This window comes from Pleuronectes platessa, chromosome 11, assembly GCF_947347685.1.
Source record: "Pleuronectes platessa chromosome 11, fPlePla1.1, whole genome shotgun sequence".
NCBI lineage: Eukaryota > Metazoa > Chordata > Actinopteri > Pleuronectiformes > Pleuronectidae > Pleuronectes > Pleuronectes platessa.
In genome coordinates, this window is record NC_070636.1 from 5440764 (window position 1) to 5461115 (window position 20352).

At 41.6% G+C, this 20352-nt stretch overlaps 1 protein-coding gene and 1 long non-coding RNA gene across 2 annotated transcripts; one reads left to right on the top strand and one right to left on the bottom strand.

Moving 5' to 3' along the window:
- The first annotated feature begins 601 nt into the window (after positions 1–601).
- LOC128451229 (uncharacterized) lies at positions 602–3167 on the top strand. Its single transcript, XR_008340085.1, has 3 exons — positions 602–1725; positions 2356–2440; positions 2553–3167. It is a non-coding gene; the product is annotated as an uncharacterized LOC128451229 (long non-coding RNA).
- A 5997-nt stretch (positions 3168–9164) lies between these two features.
- Positions 9165–17710, bottom strand: tmem62 (transmembrane protein 62). The gene is made up of 14 exons (XM_053434800.1): positions 17673–17710; positions 17258–17498; positions 16797–16908; positions 16551–16688; positions 15604–15649; positions 15119–15260; positions 14373–14497; positions 14083–14205; positions 13825–13980; positions 13186–13345; positions 12725–12923; positions 12505–12600; positions 12193–12311; positions 9165–11622 (listed from the first exon to the last, which is right to left on the bottom strand). Exons 1-14 carry the CDS (start codon positions 17708–17710, stop codon positions 11302–11304), a joined length of 2016 nt encoding a protein of 671 aa, XP_053290775.1. The 3' UTR covers positions 9165–11301.
- Positions 17711–20352: the final 2642 nt, after the last annotated feature.

A 20352-nucleotide genomic window follows, 5' to 3' on the forward strand; every position in this document is an offset into this window, starting at 1 on the left:
ATATTCCAGACAAAGATTATCAGGTTTCTTCTTCCTTATCAGTAGAAGTCGACCCCAACAGTTTCTTGTACAAAGACAAAGAGGAAATTGACTTGGTGTGGTTGGTGCACTGTACAAACAACAATAGTGATGATATGAGTTGTGTTTGTGTAAAATAATTTCTCTGTGTTTCAGGTGTAGTTCTACAAAATGTTGCTGCACTCGACACAAGATTTGTTTTGTCTCTTTACTATTCAGAGGTGTGTTTTGGGCATAACATGCAATAAACCAATCAGAGAGCCATCTACCATTACCTTTAAAAGTATTAGTGTCTTTGCACCAGCAAGGTTATTATAAGAGCAAGTCATCATATTTTACACCCTTTTATTACTCAATGCTAATATGTCTCATTATTATAAAATCGGCAATTATTAAATAGGCAATCTGACCCCTACTGGAGAAATTCATGTTGACTGGGTTTGACAGATTATCACATGAGAAGGGTGTTTCCTAAATGTATAATTGTTAGTGAAGTGTAAGCACAGGTGATTTTAGAGATTAGGCAAATCACATTAAGTGAGAGCACAAGTTTCACAGACAGCAGAGATTTTGAGTTAAAACTAGAAGGGCATTCGGTGGAGCGCACCTCCGCCAAGGCCCATCAGTCCCCTTAAATTCAATCAAGCTGCTAAACTCACTTATAGATATTAGTTCCATAAATGTGCCAGATCTTTTTTCTTCAAGATTGCTCCCTTGGAAAATGGTGAAAGTGTTGAAAAACGTAGAATCTCAAAATGTCACAGGAAGATCCAAATATAATGGCTTCTTCTATGACTCAAACCAAATTGTTCTTGTGTTATTTTCCTTACAAACAAACAGACAGGGGTGAAAACATGACCTCTGACCTCGGCAGAGGTAACAATGGCAGACACATCGATGGATTGCTTTCAGATGACTTTACTCATCCCTGATTGGTTGTCCAAACTTTCTGACTATGCCAAACACATCTCTGTTTTTGTGTTGACATTTTGTCAAGATTTGTGGCTGTTTCAGTTATGTCCATTACAGATTGACCAAACGTCAAACCAGGATAAGTCTGAAAAGCCTCAATCTCAGACTGTTTCTGTTGCTTCTCTCATCTTCTCTCCCCTTGTCTTTTTCTCTCTATCAACCTCTGTCCTAGAGTTGCTCGCTCTCTCTGACTCCTGACACCAGACAGATGTTCAGTGGGGAACTCCTCAGGGTGGAAGCTGGTGCTTTTCTCTCCTGACCTAAAAGCAGGTACCTCAAACCTCACCGTTCACTCTTCACTGCCAGGAGGTAGCATGAGCCGTTACAAGTCTGAAGTATTTGTGTTCACTGCTGCCAGTGGGACCAGTGGAGTGTACTGGTGTGGGGGCGCCAGGGGCCGCAGCAACGCAGTCAACCTTACACTAAGCTGTGAGTCTTGTGTAACAGAGAAGTTTCAGGACAAACTCAGGAAGAAACCACCGACTTCTGTGTAGCACTGATGATTAAATAGGACTGTATTTAATACAAAGGTAACATAAAAGAAGTAGGAGTTAAATCTTGCCTTCTAGCTTCTTTAAAAACGGAGCATTGATTGACTCTAACAGTTCGTCCGGTTCAGACCGAGTCATAAAGATGACTCTTAAGAATGTGACACGGGAAGATGAAGGCTTCTACAGGTGTGCGTCAGACAGCTGCAGAGTCCAGAGAGCTGGTTATCAGTGAGACCGGACAGAGGTCAGCTGAACATCATCACTCTGCTGTGTGTTCTATAGAAGTGGATCAGTGTCACATATCAACTGTTGTTTCTTTTAGGAAACTTCCCATCAGAGGAGACTCCAGCCTCCACTGGTATTTTTCTTATTTATATACATCTACTTGTTTTGGAGGAAATACTCAATATTAGTCAACACATTTTCCATTATTGAGTGAAGCCTTTTGGTTGTCTGGTTCTCCTCCTGCTCTGTCTTTTCATCAAGGTCTAATTTCATCAGGAAGATCCCTCAGGATCTAATGAGATGAAAGAAACTACAATAGGACTCAGTAGAGCGCATATTCAACAAGGCCCAGCAGTCCCCTTAAATACAATCAAGCTGCACCAAATTTCACACACTCATAGATATCAGTCCTCTACATACGGCAGAGTTTTTTTTATTAAGGTCCAAGAATGATTCCCTGGGAAAACGTTTTAAAAGCACAATGTTAAAGAAAGAGTTAAAAAATGACTGGATCAGCTTAATACCAAAATACAGTGGGCCCTTTCCTGACACTTACTACATCTGTCTGCCAAGTTGATTGGAAATCCAATTGTTGTTGTTATTATAACAGTTTTATTTATTTAAACAAGTATTATGTCGTCTTGATCAGGTTCCTGGAAATGGATCATTGCTTCATGTGGGGTTCTACTTCTGATCGTCATTCCTTTGACTGTTTGGCTCGTTTGTCACTACAGGTTAGTATTTATAAAATCTTCATCCGTCTTAACTTCTACTTTCTACTACATGAACGACAAGCCCAACAGGTGGTGAAGTAAATGATTCACTGCCTGTTGTATTTTCCTGAAGGTACCAGAAGTTCTGCACTTGGAGCTGCTGGCCAGTTTCCAAACAGGAAGTTCCAGCAGGGGTGCTTCCTGCCACCAAGTTGGATGTGACGGAGGTGCAGTGGGACCTGTCGTGGATGGAGATGTCCAACCTGTTGGAAAAGGATTCTTATTGTGGCACTTAAAGGGAAACTCTCTTCTGAAGCCCAGAGAAAGTGTTAACTATTGGGTCAAACCTATGAGAAAGCTCAGTCAGTGCTGCAATTTGTAGTATTTGATGGTCACATGTCAAAATAGTGCTACCTGATATATTTTTGAATTGAATTAAATGAGATGTTTAGGATTTATAAGGATGACTACATTTGCTGATGGTGCAGATTTGATGGCTTCCAATACAAATGTTATTGTTTCAGTTGTCACATTTGTCAATGTCAATACTTTTGCACATTTAAACGTCTCTCCTTTGAGTACATTTTGAAACTAAGAATCGTATTTGTTATATCTTATTATCTAATCATTAATATAATTGACTGTTCTAAATCATTTTACATGTATCATTTCTCCTGTGTTTGTTCGAGGTTCCATGTTGTTTGCTCCCTTTGAATCATTATTTGCTATTTCTTGTCGTCTGAAGTTATAAAAGTCATGGAAATCTTCGTGCTTGTTTTATATCTTTTAAGGCAGAACAAACAACTAACAAGAAACTGAAAATAACTATAAAGATTAACCAAACAAATACAATTTGACACAAATCCACTGCAAACAGACAAAAAAAGACAAAGAGACACAACACAAGTCTGAAGTGGCACAAAATGGCTACAGAGAGACACACAAAAGTACAACAAACAGACAAGAAATGTAGAAAGAGAGAGAAAGAAAGAAATACTCTACATTTATATTCTACATGCACCTGATAATATATTTCCATTCAGCTGATTGAGTAAAATAGATTTTTAAAATTTCACAATTTACTTCGGAATTTGTGGTTGTAGAAAATCGTCTTTTCTTAAATGTTCTCCGTACAGTGTGACATGAACCTCTTGGTAAAATAAATTTAAACTATTTAAGTCTGAATTTAGTTTGGAAATATCCTGGGTTGTATAATGTTCACATGTTCGTTTGTGATGAAATACTGCGTCTAAGAGATACACGACAAAATGAACAATAGAGAATGAAATGAAACAAAATACATTTTCTACCATCACACAATGTGTATGTGTATGTATGTATACATGCATATGTATATGTATATAAACATATATGTAAGTATATATATATATATATTAACACTAAGACAAGAAGGTGATAAGACAGGAGCCATTCAAAAATTAAAGATCAGATGCTGCAAGAATGACGCAATTAAAAGTCCACCAAAATGAAACGTCCTGTTTTTATTTACCGAAATAAATGATCGCAAAACTTCCTCATCAGTAGGTGGTTCTATCACCATAGCAACCAGATGCTAAGATTTTAAATAGAAGATTATTTTGATTGACAGGGACACTCTCTCAATACCTCCTTTGATGCTTTGATGAGCAGCATCAAAGTTGGTATTTTGATAGGAGACCTCTGATTGGCTGTTGATTGCTTTAAATACTGTTCAAGTTTAAGACAGTTGCTATTGCACTCTGACCTTGACTGAGGTAAGTCATGTCTCACCCTCTCTCTGTGTTTACCCAGCATGCTAACCAATACAATTCAGGCTCATTATTCAAGTTTGAAATGAAACCACTGTATAATATGAAGCTTCTGCTGTTACATGTTGATAATGTGCTGTTTTCTGTTGCTTTTATGACAAATGTGAAAATATTGTAGCTGGCTTCTTTTGTGTTTTCTGCTGCTTATCTTAATGAGTGATATGTGTTAACGTGATGCTAAGTAGCGTTAGGTCACCGAGGCCAGGCAGAGCGAGGCATTGTGGACAAAACACCTGTAGCACCAGGAAATGTTCCCATTTCACATCTTATTCTACCAAACGATGTGTTTTGTAACATTGGGAAGATTAACCTTGGTGTTTAACTTTAGTATTTAAGACAAGTTAAAAAAACAACAGCTTCCATCACTGCCAATCAAATTCAGATTCAAATTCAAATCAAAGGGGCTTGGTGCCATGGTGATTGATGAGGGAAGTTTACTGGTGATTTTTTGGTTAATGTGTAGTTTGAATGTGTTGAAGGACAAGTTGACGGAAGCTTAAGCTAATGCTAGGAGCACATGACATGAGGTGTGTAGCTCCTTTTAAGGAAAAAAACAATCCCTCTCCATTGGGTCTAATGTTATTTCAGAGAAAACTTTTCTGGAAGGAGCATCAACTCCCATAACTTGCTCACACGGCCCCATTTTTTTACTCTCACAAATTTCAAATATATCTGTGTGTCCGGCAAAGTCTTGGAATTCTCCCGATGTCTTTATTTCACAGATAGGACTTATAGTTTGTGAATTATAGTTGTTTGAGTGGTGCACTCAGAGTTTAGATTTCTCTCTTCCCAGTGAGGAGAGAGCAGTTGCATTCAGTTGAGTTTCCATGGAAACCAGATACACACGTAGCAGGAGGGGAGTCTCTCTCTCCCTCTCTCTCTCTCTCTCTCTCTCTCTCTCTCTCTCTCTCTCTCTCTCTCTCTCTCTCTCTCTCTCTCTCTCTCTCTCAATCTCTCGCTTAAACCAGCCAGTCTGTCTCTCTCTCTCTCTGTGTTTACCCAGCATGCTAACCAATACAATTCAGGCTCATTATTCAAGTTTGAAATTAAACCACTGTATAATATGAAGCTTCTGCTGTTACATGTTGATAATGTGCGGTTTTCTGTTGCTTTTATGACAAATGTGAAAATATTGTTGCTGGCTTCTTTTGTGTTTTCTGCTGCTTATCTTAATGAGTGATATGTGTTAACGTGATGCTAAGTAGCGTTAGGTCACCGAGGCCAGGCAGAGCGAGGCATTGTGGACAAAACACCTGTAGCACCAGGAAATGTTCCCATTTCACATCTTATTCTACCAAACGATGTGTTTTGTAACATTGGGAAGATTAACCTTGGTGTTTAACTTTAGTATTTAAGACAGCTTCCATCACTGCCAATCAAATTCAGATTCAAATTCAAATCAAAGGGGCTTGGTGCCATGGTGATTGATGAGGGAAGTTTACTGGTGATTTTTTGGTTAATGTGTAGTTTGAATGTGTTGAAGGACAAGTTGACGGAAGCTTAAGTTAATGCTAGGAGCACGTTACATGAGGTGTGTAGCTCCTTTAAGGAAAAAAACAATCCCTCTCCATTGGGTCTAATGTTATTTCAGAGAAAACTTTTCTGGAAGGATCTTATTCTACCAAACGATGTGTTTTGTAACATTGGGAAGATTAACCTTGGTGTTTAACTTTAGTATTTAAGATAAAGTAAAAAAACAACAGCTTCCATCACTGCCAATCAAATTCAGATTCAAATTCAAATCAAAGGGGCTTGGTGCCATGGTGATTGATGAGGGAAGTTTTATTTCCCCCAAAAATTTACTGGTGATTTTTTGGGTTAATGTGAGTTTCCATGGCAACCAGATACACAAGTAGCAGAAGGGGAGTCTCTCTCTCTCTCTCTCTCTCTCTCTCTCTCTCTCTCTCAATCTCAATCTCTCGCTTAAACCAGCCAGTCTGTCTCTCTCTCTCTCTCTCTCTCTCATTCTCTCTGCGTGTGTCTCTCTATCTGTGTCAATTGTTTTATATTGAATGTTTGATTGATCAAATTCACCTAAACCTTACACACTATTTCATCCTGTCACTTGCAGACATAAAGCCTTTTGACTTCAAGTTCCAGACAAGAGCAGAAACTTCTTCGGAAAACAGTGCATCAACTCATCCAACAGCTTCTTCAAAAGATACATCTACTCTCTGTGGTGAACCATGGAGAAACCAGATATTCTGAAGATCCTCAATGACGAACTCCTCACAGCCTACAGGAAGATCAATGCTCTTAAGGAGGAGGTGTGGCAGCTGCAAGACCAGCTTCAAGACAGAGATGAGTTCATAAAGATGGCGGTGGAGAAGGAGAAGGAGAAGGAGAAGGAGAAAGAGAAGGAGAAAGAGAAGGAGAAAGAGAAGGAGAAGGAGAAGGAGAAGAGGAAGGACATTGAGACCGAGACCGAGAAGGAGAATGAGATCCAGGCCCTGACGGAGAAGGTGGAGCAGCTGGAAAACCAGCTGAAAGAGAAAGATGTTGTCATAGCGAAGGAGGTGAAGAAACGGCGCGCTCGCCTCAGGGCCTATCTGGACTGCCTTGCTGAGCTAACTGACTGTCAGGCCAAGGTTAAGCTGATGGAAGCAAGGCTGCACCAGGAGCCACCCCAGCCTGATACAGGATGTAGCAGTGAGGTGGAGGTGGAGAAGGAGAAGGAGAAGGAGAAGGAGAAGGAGAAAGAGGAGAAGAAGGAGAAAGAGAAGGAGAAGGAGAAAGAGAAGGAGAAAGAGAAGGAGAAGGAGAAAGAGAAGGAGAAAGAGAAGGAGAAGGAGAAAGAGAAGGAGAAGGAGAAGGAGAAGGAGAAAGAGAAGGAGAAAGAGAAGGAGAAAGAGAAAGAGAAAGAGAAGGAGAAAGAGAAGGAGAAGGAGAAAGAGAAAGAGAAAGAGAAAGAGAAGGAGAAAGAGAAGGAGAAGTACAAGGACAAGGAGAAGGACAAGGAGAAGGAGAAACTTGTGACGATCTACAATGTCGAAATCCTCCGAGCCAACAGGAACATTTTGATTCTTAAGGAGGAGGTGTGGCGGCTGGAAAACCATCTTAAAGACAGAGATGATATCATAAAGATGGCGGTGGAGAAGGAGAAGGAGGAGGAGAAGGAGAAGGAGAAGGAGAGGGAGATTAAGATTGAGACTGAGACCGAGAAGGAGAATGAGATCCAGGCCCTGACGGAGAAGGTGGAGCAGCTGGAAAACCAGCTGAAAGACAAAGATGTTGTCATAACGAAGGAGGTAGAGAAAGGGCATGCTCGCCTCAGGGCCTATGTTGACTGCTTGGCCGAGCTCACTGACTGTCAGGCCAAGGCTAAAATTCTGGAAGCAAGTCTGCACAAGTGAGCAGTGAGGTGGAGGTCAACATGGAGAAGGAGAACGAGAAGGTGCTTGCTTCAGGGCCGAAAGGAGATGAAACTGCAGCAGGAGAAAACTCCAACTATGGGACTGAGCTACAGAACGGAGGAGGCCGAGATGAGCTGGAGGAGAGAGAAGAGGTGGAGAAGCCCCCGCCCTCACCCTTTTTCTACTCCTCAAAACAAACCCCTCCCCTGTCCCCCTTTGTACATATTTGAAATGATCTAATGATGTGTTGTAAATATGTTAAACTTTTTGAATAAAAAATAACTAGTACAGTAACATTTACCTCTGTCTTTCTGAATATAGATACAGGATTCATTGATCAATTAAGTGAAACAAATCAGTATGATTCATTTAGTTTGCTACTATTCATACGAACACAGCAGAGTATAGACAAACAATGTTTCTTAACTTTTTTTACATTTGGTCAAATCTATATATTAATTATGACAACAATACAATAATAATACTATCATCTCATCTGAGGGCCCACCCATCACACTGACCGCGCCCATCTGACACGCACACACACTCACGCACACACACACACACACACACATACACGTACACACATACACACACATGCACGCACACACACAAAAGTCATTATCATTTATATATTTACTGTATTTATACACATTTATTTCAATTTATTTATGGTTCAGGTCAATATCAGATCAGAAGACAGGTTCATGGCACTGAAGTCAATGTAAAATTATTTAATTTATATAATCAATTTGTAAATTAATTATATAAATTATATTACAGTATGGATGTGGTGGTCTAACTATAAATACATTTGATTCTCATTAAATCATATATATTTGATGTATTTAGTGATTTTATTTTCAAATTGTTGATTTGACGATTAAGTCGTTTTTCCAATTGCACCTAAAGACTTTTTCGTTTTTCTGGTAATGATACACCTGTATCTGGCAAATATAAACATTTTCCTGTGCAACTGGAAACGCCATCAGCCCGGGTTCATAGGGTGTGACATCGTTCTGAGTAATGGAACGAGGACAAAGCACCGGCCTTTTCAGAGCGCTACCTAGCTACATAAAATTACATAAGCTTTTTGCTGCATTTTATGCTATGAATCGTTCATATGCTGGTGTAATACCGCTATAGCATTACTGTGTGTTTTGGCCGACAAGCAAATAACAATTAGCTTGCTAGCACCACATCCAGCATTGCCTTTGGTCTTCATTGTTATGGCGTTGATATTATTTGATTTAAACATAAGATTTTTTATATCACACTAACTGTAAATAAACCATGGGACTTTATTTTGTTCTCTTGGACATTGTGTAGATTTAATTCCTGTCTCATTTCTCCAAAATTAAACAAAGCAGCATTTGCTAATTTTGTTTGCATTAGCTTACCGGCTAAAGTACTTTAGCTAGTGTGTGGGTTTATACTGCAATAATATTGTCAGTTTTCTTTTCTTTTTTTCACACTTTATCTTTAAATAATATATTAAAAATATTTTCTTTTGATTCATAGATTTTATTGTACTGCATTTGTCAGTGTGGGGGGTTCCTTGGTAAAAGTAAACAAAGCACGGAATTTACTGTAATGAACATTTTTATTCCACAGCACTATAAACCATTAACAAAATAAAAGTTGTGGCTGGCTCCAAGTTCAGTTGTCACAAGAAAAAATAATATTTGGCCGGGGGGGAAATCATCATCTTCATTCGTATGCATCAGTATTTGAACATAAGAGGGGGAATGTAGAATAAGTGAAAACCAGTACATTCTTTTTACAGTGTATTCCTTCTCAGACATGTAATGATGTCTGTTTTCTGTTAATTGGATGCACAGTACAAAAAAAATCACCCCCAGATTTATATTAAACCATAATCGGTGAGTGATTTTCTGCAAAAAGACAAAAAAATGAATCATGCAGAATTTGGGGATGGAAGTGAAATGCAGCCCAGTAATAAATCATAACCCTCTGTGTCCATTCTATACTGCCTCCTTGTGGACAGGTCCCAGAGCTTGAGAGAGATACTGAGAGACATCATCTCCAATAACACAAGTCAATACATTTAAAATATCAGTCTTCATCCTGGAATTAAACACTTAGTGGTGCTCCTGTACAAACGTGTAAGACCCGTCGATGCAGAGAGGAAGGAAGTTATTAAACCACTGCCAGCACGATTGCACATAAATCAATTTTTCTCAGTACCTGGCAGGTGTTTAAATATTAGAGCGCATGTCTTATAACAGCACTGAGGAACGATTCTGTACCAACGCTGGGTATGGATTTGGAAAATATACGAGGATCTGACGCCGCTGGAACATTGCCTTCCATGAAAGGACACGATAAATAACGTATTCTCCCATTTTCTGTACATTCTTAGACCAGTTAGTTCTTGTGGAATCCAGGCAGCTGCCACTACTGGGTACTGGACTGGATTAGTGTGACACAAACCCAGTTCAATGCTCTCGCACCTTCACAAAAAAGGGATCAACATTCAATTCTGCATCTTCCAGCCCACACTCGATGGAAGGGAGGTGAAAAATAACCATTTCCAGTGCAGTTCTATAACATGAGAGAAAAAATAAAATGAAAGAAATCCCACAATACAAGTTTTTTTTTTTGCCACCACACATCTGGATTTTTTTCTTCTTCCCCAACATAGTTTTTTGAATTCACTGAGCTACTATGCCGTATAAAAAACATTGTCCTGAAATACTACCGGGGCCGGCCTATTGTTCAAGTGCTCACATTCCTGAGAAACAAACAGCTGCTCTCTGTAGGCCCGTTTGAAGGAGCATGGAGAGTCAGGCCGGCGTCTCTGTGTCGCGGTGAAAAGTGGCATCGAAGTGTTTGATATGAATATTCCAGAGCGAATATTACGAAGTTTTTTACATTGGCAGTTGTGTGCAGTGGAATTCATGTAAGTTTAAAAACACGTTGACGGATCAGCGACAGTACTCGACCCATTTATAATTCCCCTTCCTTTCATTGCCTGTAATTAAATGTAGAATAAACTTGAGAATCTGGTCGTGCAGGTTGCATCATCTGCAGTTCGTAATTTCCACCGAAGTTACTTCCACTTTCCATCAGCCCGCGGGACATTAGGGAAAGCTTACAGTATATAAAATGAGGCATACACCTTTTATTATCCACTTGATTTGTTTGTCGGGAGGTAAACACAGGGATTGGTTTGGCACATGCGGCTTTCATTAGCGAATGAAAACAGCTTTCAGGGGGGGGGAGAATAAAAGGTGAAATCTTTCTTATTCATCCTTTGGCAGTGGTGAGGTGGCATCGAGCCAAGGCACCACTTCCAAAAAGTGCTAAAGCTCAAGTTAGTGAGTCAGCTTTAACCACAGCAGGATACAGCTAGTACACTGTCATCTGCAGGATTCGTCAAACTAGTCCTCGAATAGGCTATTTCATTCTTATCCAGGGTGATTTAGTTTCTTAACACTGTACACATTGCTATGAATATGGCCAGAAATGTGCTCACCGGTGCTTTACAATAACATGCATATCAAGTAAATACTCTAGAAACAGGGTAGTGAGTGGTGTACTGGGAGGATGCTATGGAAGGAGAGAAAGAAACGGAAGAGGCTGTCGTGTGGGGGGGGAAATTGAGGCTTTCAAGGTGGATAGAGACTGGAAAATATATCTGTGAGTCAGGCTCAATGGAAATCGTGGTGGTGGTGGCGGTGGTACAGTGCAATTACTGTCAAGAGGGAGAGACGCTCTTGCTGTTGTCACGGATGAAAGGGGCGGGGCCTGTCCAGGCGCGGTGGACCAATAGCAGACTGAGCCCGAACGCCCACGTGCGGACAGGAGACAGGAAACAGGCCATGAGGCCGTAGGTCTCCAGGAGGAAGTAGCAGGAGTGGGCCTGCCAGGTGAGCAGCAGCAGCATGAAGAGGTGCACCACCAGACTCCGCCAGCGGCAGCCCGGCCGCAGGAACTGGGATCGGAAGGTGTTGCCTCTGGAGCGGTGGTGGAGGCTCCAGCAGAGGTAGGAGGTGAGGGGCATGTTGAAGAACAGCATCTGGAAATGAGTTCAGTTAAATGTGATTAGTGCAGTTCCTCGGTCCGGGAAATTAGATGAAGCACTGACAAATGGCAAAGAGCGAGAAGTAAAAGAGCGTCTGTAGATTCTATTAGGCCAAATGAAGATTAATATGATAATCTGCCATAAACAAAACAAAGTTTTAAATGTCAATTTAAAGATATGTGCAGGAGAAAAATGAAGCTACATGATGTTAAAGGCTGCAGTTAAATATAGTTTTAGAAATAGAGACATCACTGAGACGTAGAGCAAACTAGGGCAGCATCTAACGTTTGTCATGAGCAAATCATCTGATTATTGTTTTCATAATATTAGTTTTTTTTAATATTTAATACAATTACCTTGTTTTGTCCTATTAAAATCAAAATCGTAAGACAGTGTTTACTCTCAGATAAGACAAATGAAAGCATCACATTCTCATAATTGCTACTGTACCCAAAACATTTTTACTAGAGATAATTTATTGATCAAAGTAGTTGATCAAAAACTGATTTTTCAACTAGCCAATTCAGCTGTGAGGCAGATGGGTTGAAAGTGTAATTGTCTTACTTGAACCACTCCAATAACATAAGTGAGGCTGCCCTCCAGGAAGTATCCGTCGATGAAAACCCCAAAGGCGAAGCAGGCGCCAAGATGGCCGTCTATCAATTCTCCTACGAACCACGGACCTGTGGGCGGGGGGGGGGGGGAGAAAGCACAGATCATTATGAACATGGTTGAGTTACGTGATACAAGAGCAAACACAGGAGTGGCAGGTGTTTGAGTTAAATATTAACACAATTTGTATAGATTTTAGATGCACTATTATATTGGAAGTAGAGGCATGTTCAGCCTGAGGTATAAGAACAGCAGTGGACCCACCTAAGGCTGTACACAGGTTGAACAGCAGCAGAGAGTAGTAGAAAAGGTCCATCTTACTGACCAGGTGCAGAGACATACAAGCTTGAGACGTCAAACCTGAAGATGAAGAAGAAACAACAAATATGTAAGATCTACAGCACAGACTCTAATGTCAGTGTAACTGCACTTCACCCGCTTAGAATTCAAATGACATCATGATGATATATTTATTGAATCCTACCTCTGCCAGAGGGAACACTGAGGAACCTGAAGGCCAGCAGCACACCGACATTCAGCAGCATCATGAATATGAAGGCTGCTCGGGCCAGGATGTAGTGGTCTGTGAGGAGGATGAAGGACTGCACGAAACCAAAGCTGGGAGTCAGGTCTTCCTCCAGAGTGAAGTGCTGCTCCCGCTCTGTGGTCCGCCCAGCCGAGTCCTGACACGCGGCACGCACACAAAATGATGAGAAAGGAAGAAAATGCAAATTCAGGTCAGTGGACTTTAAAAACTGCAGAAGGTATCGATACTGGGAAGAGTTGGAAAAGCAGCTAAAAGCTCAGACAGCAGTTCTAACACAGCTTCTAATGAATCATACTTTAACTCAGGGCAAGGAAAACTTCCAAAACTAATCAAGACCAATTAAATTCCCTCCAAACTCTCATGTCTTCAAGCAGAAGATAAGTGAAAGCTGTGCTGACCTCCACTTTGACTCGGATTGTGTGCAGTCCAGTGAGGTAGAGAGATGGATCCCACAGGAGCACATACAGAGGTCCTCCAGCCGAGCTGCCTTTCCCCAGAGGTTCCCCATCCACGCTCACATGCACCGCTGTGATGGAAGCCTCTGAGAAGGCCAAGATCCTGTGGAAGACAAAGAAAATGAATGATTTAATGTAGGAAAATAGCCTGAGGCCGTTTCACAGTGTTCACCCGATCCACAATGGAACAACTACAACTATAACTTGTGCAATCTACAACGATTCGCTTCAATTTGTACTTTTTGCATCATAATAAAAGTTACTACAGATATTTAAAAGAAGCTACATTTTGTAATTTTGATTCAAGTAACAGGACAAATTCCTTCAAAATGGCCACAATGTTTACAGATGCTTTGTTTCCTGACGTTAACAAGTCATTTGAAAGATTCATAGATCCAGATCTAGCTAACTAACCTATGACCTAACACTCTGACACATCACACAGGAATCTGTTGCCAAGGTTTGTTATCACAGGCAAAGGATCCGTTTAAACATGTGACATCAGAGAAACCGAGTATTGCACAACCATGTACAGCAGCGCCAGTGGAGGGCTTTATGGTTCTGTAAACAGTCGACAGGCACCTGATGTGTGTGGATCTTCGTATCCGACCCAGCGGCTCCACTCCGGGATGCAGGTACTGGGCGTCCTTGGGGTTGGTGATGAGCACCGCAGGCCACTGCTCAAACTTCAAGTCAGAGAAGCTCAGCAGGTCGTGGTCGAAGGCCAGAACCCTGTACCTGGAGACACAGGCGGGAGGAGAGGAGTTCACTTCACCGCAGAGGAAGAGAGGTAATGAACATGGAGTTGAGAATATTGTGGGATCACGTTGCGGGGCAGACCTGCGGTTGTCCATCCAGTCGCCCAGCTCCAGCTCCAGGGTGCCCTGAGGGTGGCGGCTGTGGAGGACCGGCATCAGGCCGCCCAGTGTGTGCAGGTGGCCACAGAGATATGCTACTGCAGATCTTAAAACACAACAAGTCCAAATGTAAAAACTATAAATAGGATATGATAATAATATGTCAATGATTTAATATTAAAATTCATGTCTAAGATTCAGTGATAACATTAAAATGTAATATTTCTCCCAACTATTTCTAAAAAAACGGTTTAACTTCCAGGATTTTCCTACCTCATTATGTCCCGGACTCCCGGAGACGGGGAGACGACAGTGGAAGTGGTGTAGTGGCCAAACCAGATCGACTGGTTGCTTTCCAGACTCTCAACTCTGAACGTGTCCAGCAAGTCCATCTGAGTCTGTCACACAAAAGAGCCACGTATCAGTTATAGTTCTATTATATTCAGTTCCTACTGCGTGTGCATCCTTTGTTTATTACTCTAAAGAAAGTGAATACACGTTTATGTTTTCATAAGAGTTTTGTTAAGCTAGCAGGATTATACACAAACTACTGTTGTTGACTTCTCAGAGAATAACTCATGGGTCTTGAAGGAAAAACATCTGTCATATTTAAGGGAGTGTTATTTATGAGTATGTGCAGTAGAAATATGGATTTATTGAATTTAAATGTGGTGTCATAAGGGGACTGTTGGGCCTTGGTGGAGGTTAACACTCTACTGAGAGCCATTCTAATTTAAAATGTACATTAATAGCACTGTTTACCCTTTATTTCATTCAACTATGAGTATACTGTATATGTTGTAGTACTGTAACTGTCTGTTCATTGTGTTAGTAGAACCTTCTATTTGCTAATTCTTTTCAATAATTAAAACCTGGATTTACTTATTCAGCAGCCTCATTTACTGAGATGAATATGCCGTTAAATAATTGAAATCGTTCTTATGATTAATAAATTCCAGTGAATAAATGAACCAGTGTTTGCACAAATTGAGTAATTGGAGGTTGTTGGACAGGAATACCTGGTTGAGGATACCGAAGAAGTTGTACGGCCTCTTGGGTCCCGGGGTCAGGGTGGCATCGGCACAGACGAAGGAGTAGTTGCCGAAGGGAGTTTTGTGAACGTAGTGGAAAGAGCCGACTTTCTGATTAGCCGAGTATTTCCTAGAGAAAAAATGGAGAAAAGCCAACGTGAGAAACAAACAGTGCTGTGTGGCAGCCTGGGCCGGAGCCAGCAGCTCCAACCAGGAGCACAGGGCAGAGAACGTTTAATGCATTTTAAATAAATAAATTAGGCTTCGCTCAGGAGACAGACGACAACATTAAGAGAACAAGGGAGTTAAAAGATCAGTCAGCGTTGATTCTATTTCGGGCGTCAGGAACACGATAAACTAGGTCTGCAGTGCACCTTGTGTTTTGTGTTTCACAGCCATTGAAGTCTGACGGGCTTCACACTCTACAGACATGCAGGAGTGAGCTCTAAGTGGTGCTGGCTTCTCATACTGACCGGTAATAGTTGTTGACGCTGTCCAGTGACATGATGTTGAAGGCATCTGTCAGGAGAAATGAAATGATGGTGAGATTAGGAACCGTACAGAGCTCACAAGAGGCCAGGACATGTAAAGAAGACACACACGTCTTTAACAGAGGAGTCAGATTCCCTCGTGACTACAGGAGGATATCGAACAATATCTGTTTATTATAGACTCCAGGAAACTGAACTGACGGGTCACACATAAACAACTGACAGCAGAATGTATCTGTCAAGAGACACTCCACATCCAGTAAATAGCTGTCTGCATTTTAACAGTTCCAATGGATCAGGAGAGGAGATATCTTGTTTCACATCTAATAGCTTGAGATCAAATAACAAGAGAAATAGGCGGTGAGGAGGAGGGGGGGGTAGGAACGACTTCCTGTAAGATGCTAGAATGAACCACAGTTAATGGATTCTTCTGGAAACTCAAAGATTAGAGCAAAACTGATATTGTTGTTTAGGGGGAAGGCAATAAATGAAACAATCAAAATATATTGAAAAAATTTGTGTTTCTTTTGAACAAGGGTAAAAGGGTGATTTCATTTCTTCAGTAGAAGAAGGTGCATCATGTTCGATGTCGTGAACGCACCTACAACTGAGACTCTCTCTCTCTCTCCTCTCTGTCTTTTGCCAGATAGCTCGTTCACCCACTTCCATCACTGCCAATGGGAGCAACATTAAAACCCATTTTTACTGCTGGGATCCATTGCATACAAAAGCCAGATGCTAGCAGTGGGAAAGGGGCTTCACATGCACATCTGTTCTCCATTGTTCTGTCAAATAAAGGTTTTTTAATATAAGGAAACATAAACTCAGATTTCAAAATAACTGTGAAAGGCTCATATCGGCTGATTCTACTCGGCCGGGCTCCATCTAGGATTCTCCACTTAGAGACTAACGATGCTGCGGTTAATCACCGTGATTTCCCCGGATGTCTATCCACCGCGTGCGCTCCATCACCCGGGACCTCTTCAGGATGTTGTGGTAGGCCTGCCACTCCACCTCGTGCTGCAGGGAGCCCACCTTGCTCTCGGTTTTGGCGTCCGTCAGGTCTCCTGTGGAGGCGAGAGGGGGGGGAAAGTGTGTGAGACGTCTTCAGGGACACAAGGGGACCACACCTTGTCTCACACATACAGGAGGACGGGCCGAGGGTGGGACAGCACCTGTTGCAAGCACCAGATCCGGCTTGATCACTTCCACGGTGTCGGTGCAGAACTTCTCAAAGTCAGGAATGCGCCTTGGGTCGTGGAACCGGCTGATGTGGATGTCTGACACCTGGAACATGGGGGGACAAAGTGAGATTAACACTGAAAGGCTTGTGCTTGGGATTGTGAGTGAAAGAGGTGGAAGGTGCAAAGTCCAACCACAACTTCCTGTGTGGCTGAACTTCATGTTTATCAAGCAGTGACACACTTGTGACAGTCAGTGACCCCGTTCACTCAAATCTCTCAGAGCTCAAGCTCCACATGACAACACAGCAGATCATCTACAGAGGTTTAGAATGAAATGAGATAATAACAAGCAGCTGGAGATGTTCGATGAGGTCTGATGAGGTTTGATGAGGCTCGATGAGGCTGGTTAGGACCGAGCCGAGCTAGCTACCGGATCACACGCAACAACCCACCTGTAAGAACCAGAAGATCCCGTCCAGTTCGCCGCCGGGGAACGGTGGAGAGCTGCCCTTGGACCCGGCTCCGTCGCCGGCCGCCGGGTGCTGGACGCTCCGCTTCGGGTGCCAAGCCGTGTCGTAGCTGTCCAGCACCCAGGAGGTGATGCACGCCAGGGCCAGTCCGAGGAGCACCAGCGCTCCGAACAGCTTCAGCATCCTCCCGGAGGGGCGAGGGAGGCGGGCTAGCTGCCGCCGTCTGTCCCGGACACACAGGAGGGGGGGGGGGGGGGGGGAGATGAATAAGAAATAAAGAAGCTAGCTACCGGTGGGTGAGAGGTGAGGGGGGGGGGGGGTAGCTAAATCACGCTGACGGTGACTACACACAGAGCCGCGGCGGTTCGCCTCATGGCGGAGGAGCTACGACTCAGACCGGGTCCGTCGCTGCCATCGCGGCCGCGGGGGATGCATGGAGGTGCGGGTCAGCGCGGCTCGGCTGCAGGCTAGCTCCGCGGCTAACTCCCGACCACAGCTACCGACGGCTCAGCAGCAGCAGCAGCAACACACTGACACTGACAGACACCGACCGGCTGCAGGAGGGCGACGTCACGTTCGGAGAGAGTGTGTGGAGAGGAGGAGGTCTCACTCTGACTCTGTTTACCGAGCACCGCAGTCCGGCGCGAGTGTTACTGGTCAATTGCCAGTGTGGGACACGTGACCAGTACTGGTACTACAGATACTGCAGTTTGTTCTCTTGACACCGCTGCTTATCACGACAATGTCATTCTGCACTTTATATTTTATTATATGGTATATATAGAAATAGGTTATTCCACATGTATGACTACTGTTTTCACCCACATATAAATATATATATTTATAGCATTTAATACTCATATTCATTTTGTATACATCAACTACATATACAAGCAATATATCCAAAGAGAGATGAATATTACGTACAAATCCTATATTTATATTAAAGACTATTCTGCTGCTTTATCATATCTAATCTAATCTTTTTTATTTTATCTTATCTTATCTTATCTTATCTTATCTTATCTTATCTTATCTTATATTATCTTACACTCAGTTAGCAGTTTATAACGATCAAATAATAACACAACACTAAGTCGGTCTGACACAACAACACTGCATGAAATCCTCACTTGTTTATGGATTCTATTCTCTTGTCTATTCTGCTGCTTTATCTTATCCTATCTTATCTTATATTATCTTATCTTATCTTATCTTATCTTACTCTCAGTTAGTAGTTTGTTACGATCAAATAATAACACACAACAATCCTGCATTAAATCCTCATTTATTGAAGGTTAACATTATTAGATAACACTAAAACTATGCTGACAGAGGTGGTGATTCATACGTTTGCTCATTTGGAGGCTGCAACTTGTTCTGTTTTTATGTTGATTCAAATCAGCCCCATTCTAATCAGGCTAAACAACAGACACCTCCTTGTACAGCAGCACAAATTGCAGACCCTGAATGGTCCTTATGAAATAACCTCTTCAAAACGCTTTCAACCAACACCGGCAATATAAATGTCATACCTCCATGAAACAAGGTTTATTACAGGCCTGTTGTATTCAGCTGGGTTATTTTATCTGGGTGTTCCTGATTAAACTGACAACTGAGTGCTATATGTGCTCATATAAGGAACTCAGAGGCTCTCAGTGTACTAACACACCGTACCAATAACAATGTCTAGTGCTAATAACAGTGTCCTGGGAGTGAAACATGGCCATTCAGCAAACTCAAGGACGGCTGAGCTGAAACAAAACACATTGTGTAAGAGCCATTGGGTGAATCAAGATACTAATTTAAACAAAAGATCAATACAAATAGCAACAACTAACAAAATACAATAAACATTCACACATTTAACAGTTTCTGAGGTGGTGAAAAAGGGAAACAAGTCTTGAAAAATGTGGACGAGAGTCATAGTATAAACACATGCTGCACACAGGTTTTATTACTATTATTTGTATAAGTAGTATTAGCAGTGGTTGTATTGATAGTAGTGGTAGTACTAGTGTTTCATTAATCTTAGATAAATGCAGTCAGTGTCGGTGTTTATCGTGGAGAACATAGTTTGTGTTGTTGTTTAACTGTACTAAATAATATATAGAAGTGTTTCTGTTATTTCCTACCTTTCCTGATGTAAATGAGGTGGAAAATAAAACAGAGACGACTGTCATTACAGTTCAAATTGACCATAAAGCTTTTATCAACACTTCCTTAAAACAGTTTCAACACAGCCAGACAGAAAATGTAACCTTCAAATTAATGCATTACATGTTTTAAAACATGATAACAAGGCTGAAATGGATCGTAACAGAATAAATACAAAAAATTCAGTTACAGTGTTGGTCAGAGAAATGAGCGACTAAACTGTAATTTGACAAAAGACAGAAAAGTGTGAAGACTTCATTTACCAAGAGCTGAAAGACAGAACAGACCTCAGGGTTTCTGGGAATTTGTTCCAGATGTGTTGTGAATATAAACCGATCCATCAAAGGGATACTTTGTTGTACCATCTGTATTTTTTGTGGGTTTCAACATAAGTTACAGATGGTTACCTCAGTTTTGTATGACTATAATACAGGGCAACAATAATTACACTAGGGGCAAATGTTACCATTTTATTTTTGCAAATATAGCAGCGTTAAAGGTCAATACAAAAAAGAATAGATGTTCTCTTGACACAAGGTATTTTGTATAGTAAAAACTTGACAGAATACTCTTGATACTTCTAATGTAGTTTGCTCTTAATATTTTTATATATAGTGCTTGTTGGGGTTCATGCAGAACTCAACTGGTGGAAAGTACATTCACTCAAGTGCTGATTCCTGCTGGGGTAGTTCTACCAGTTGCTTTTACTCCAGTACATCTATAAGTCAGATGCATTTAACAGGGAACGATGAAGCTTTGCAGGAAATTGTCAATTTGAACTCACAGTAGTAGAGTTTGTTGTTTTCGTCCCTCGCAGTTATCGCGATCTTTGCCGCCTCTCTGTGGTCTGTGCGAGAAGTGACTCTGATGTGGCCGCGTTCCAAACCAAATAGAAGTGTCCTTAGACACCGCACAGATAA

What these genes read in the sequence shown, in the direction of transcription:
- tmem62 (XM_053434800.1), bottom strand. Translation starts at nt 17,710, where the DNA reads ATGCATCCCCCGCGGCCGCGATGGCAGCGACGGACCCG. An exon ending in AGCGTCAACAACTATTACCG is followed by an intron (nt 15,261 to 15,603) that starts GTCAGTATGAGA and finishes TTTTTTCTCTAG; the next exon opens with GAAATACTCGGCTAATCAGA. An exon ending in GGAGTCCGGGACATAATGAG is followed by an intron (nt 14,206 to 14,372) that starts GTAGGAAAATCC and finishes TTGTGTTTTAAG; the next exon opens with ATCTGCAGTAGCATATCTCT.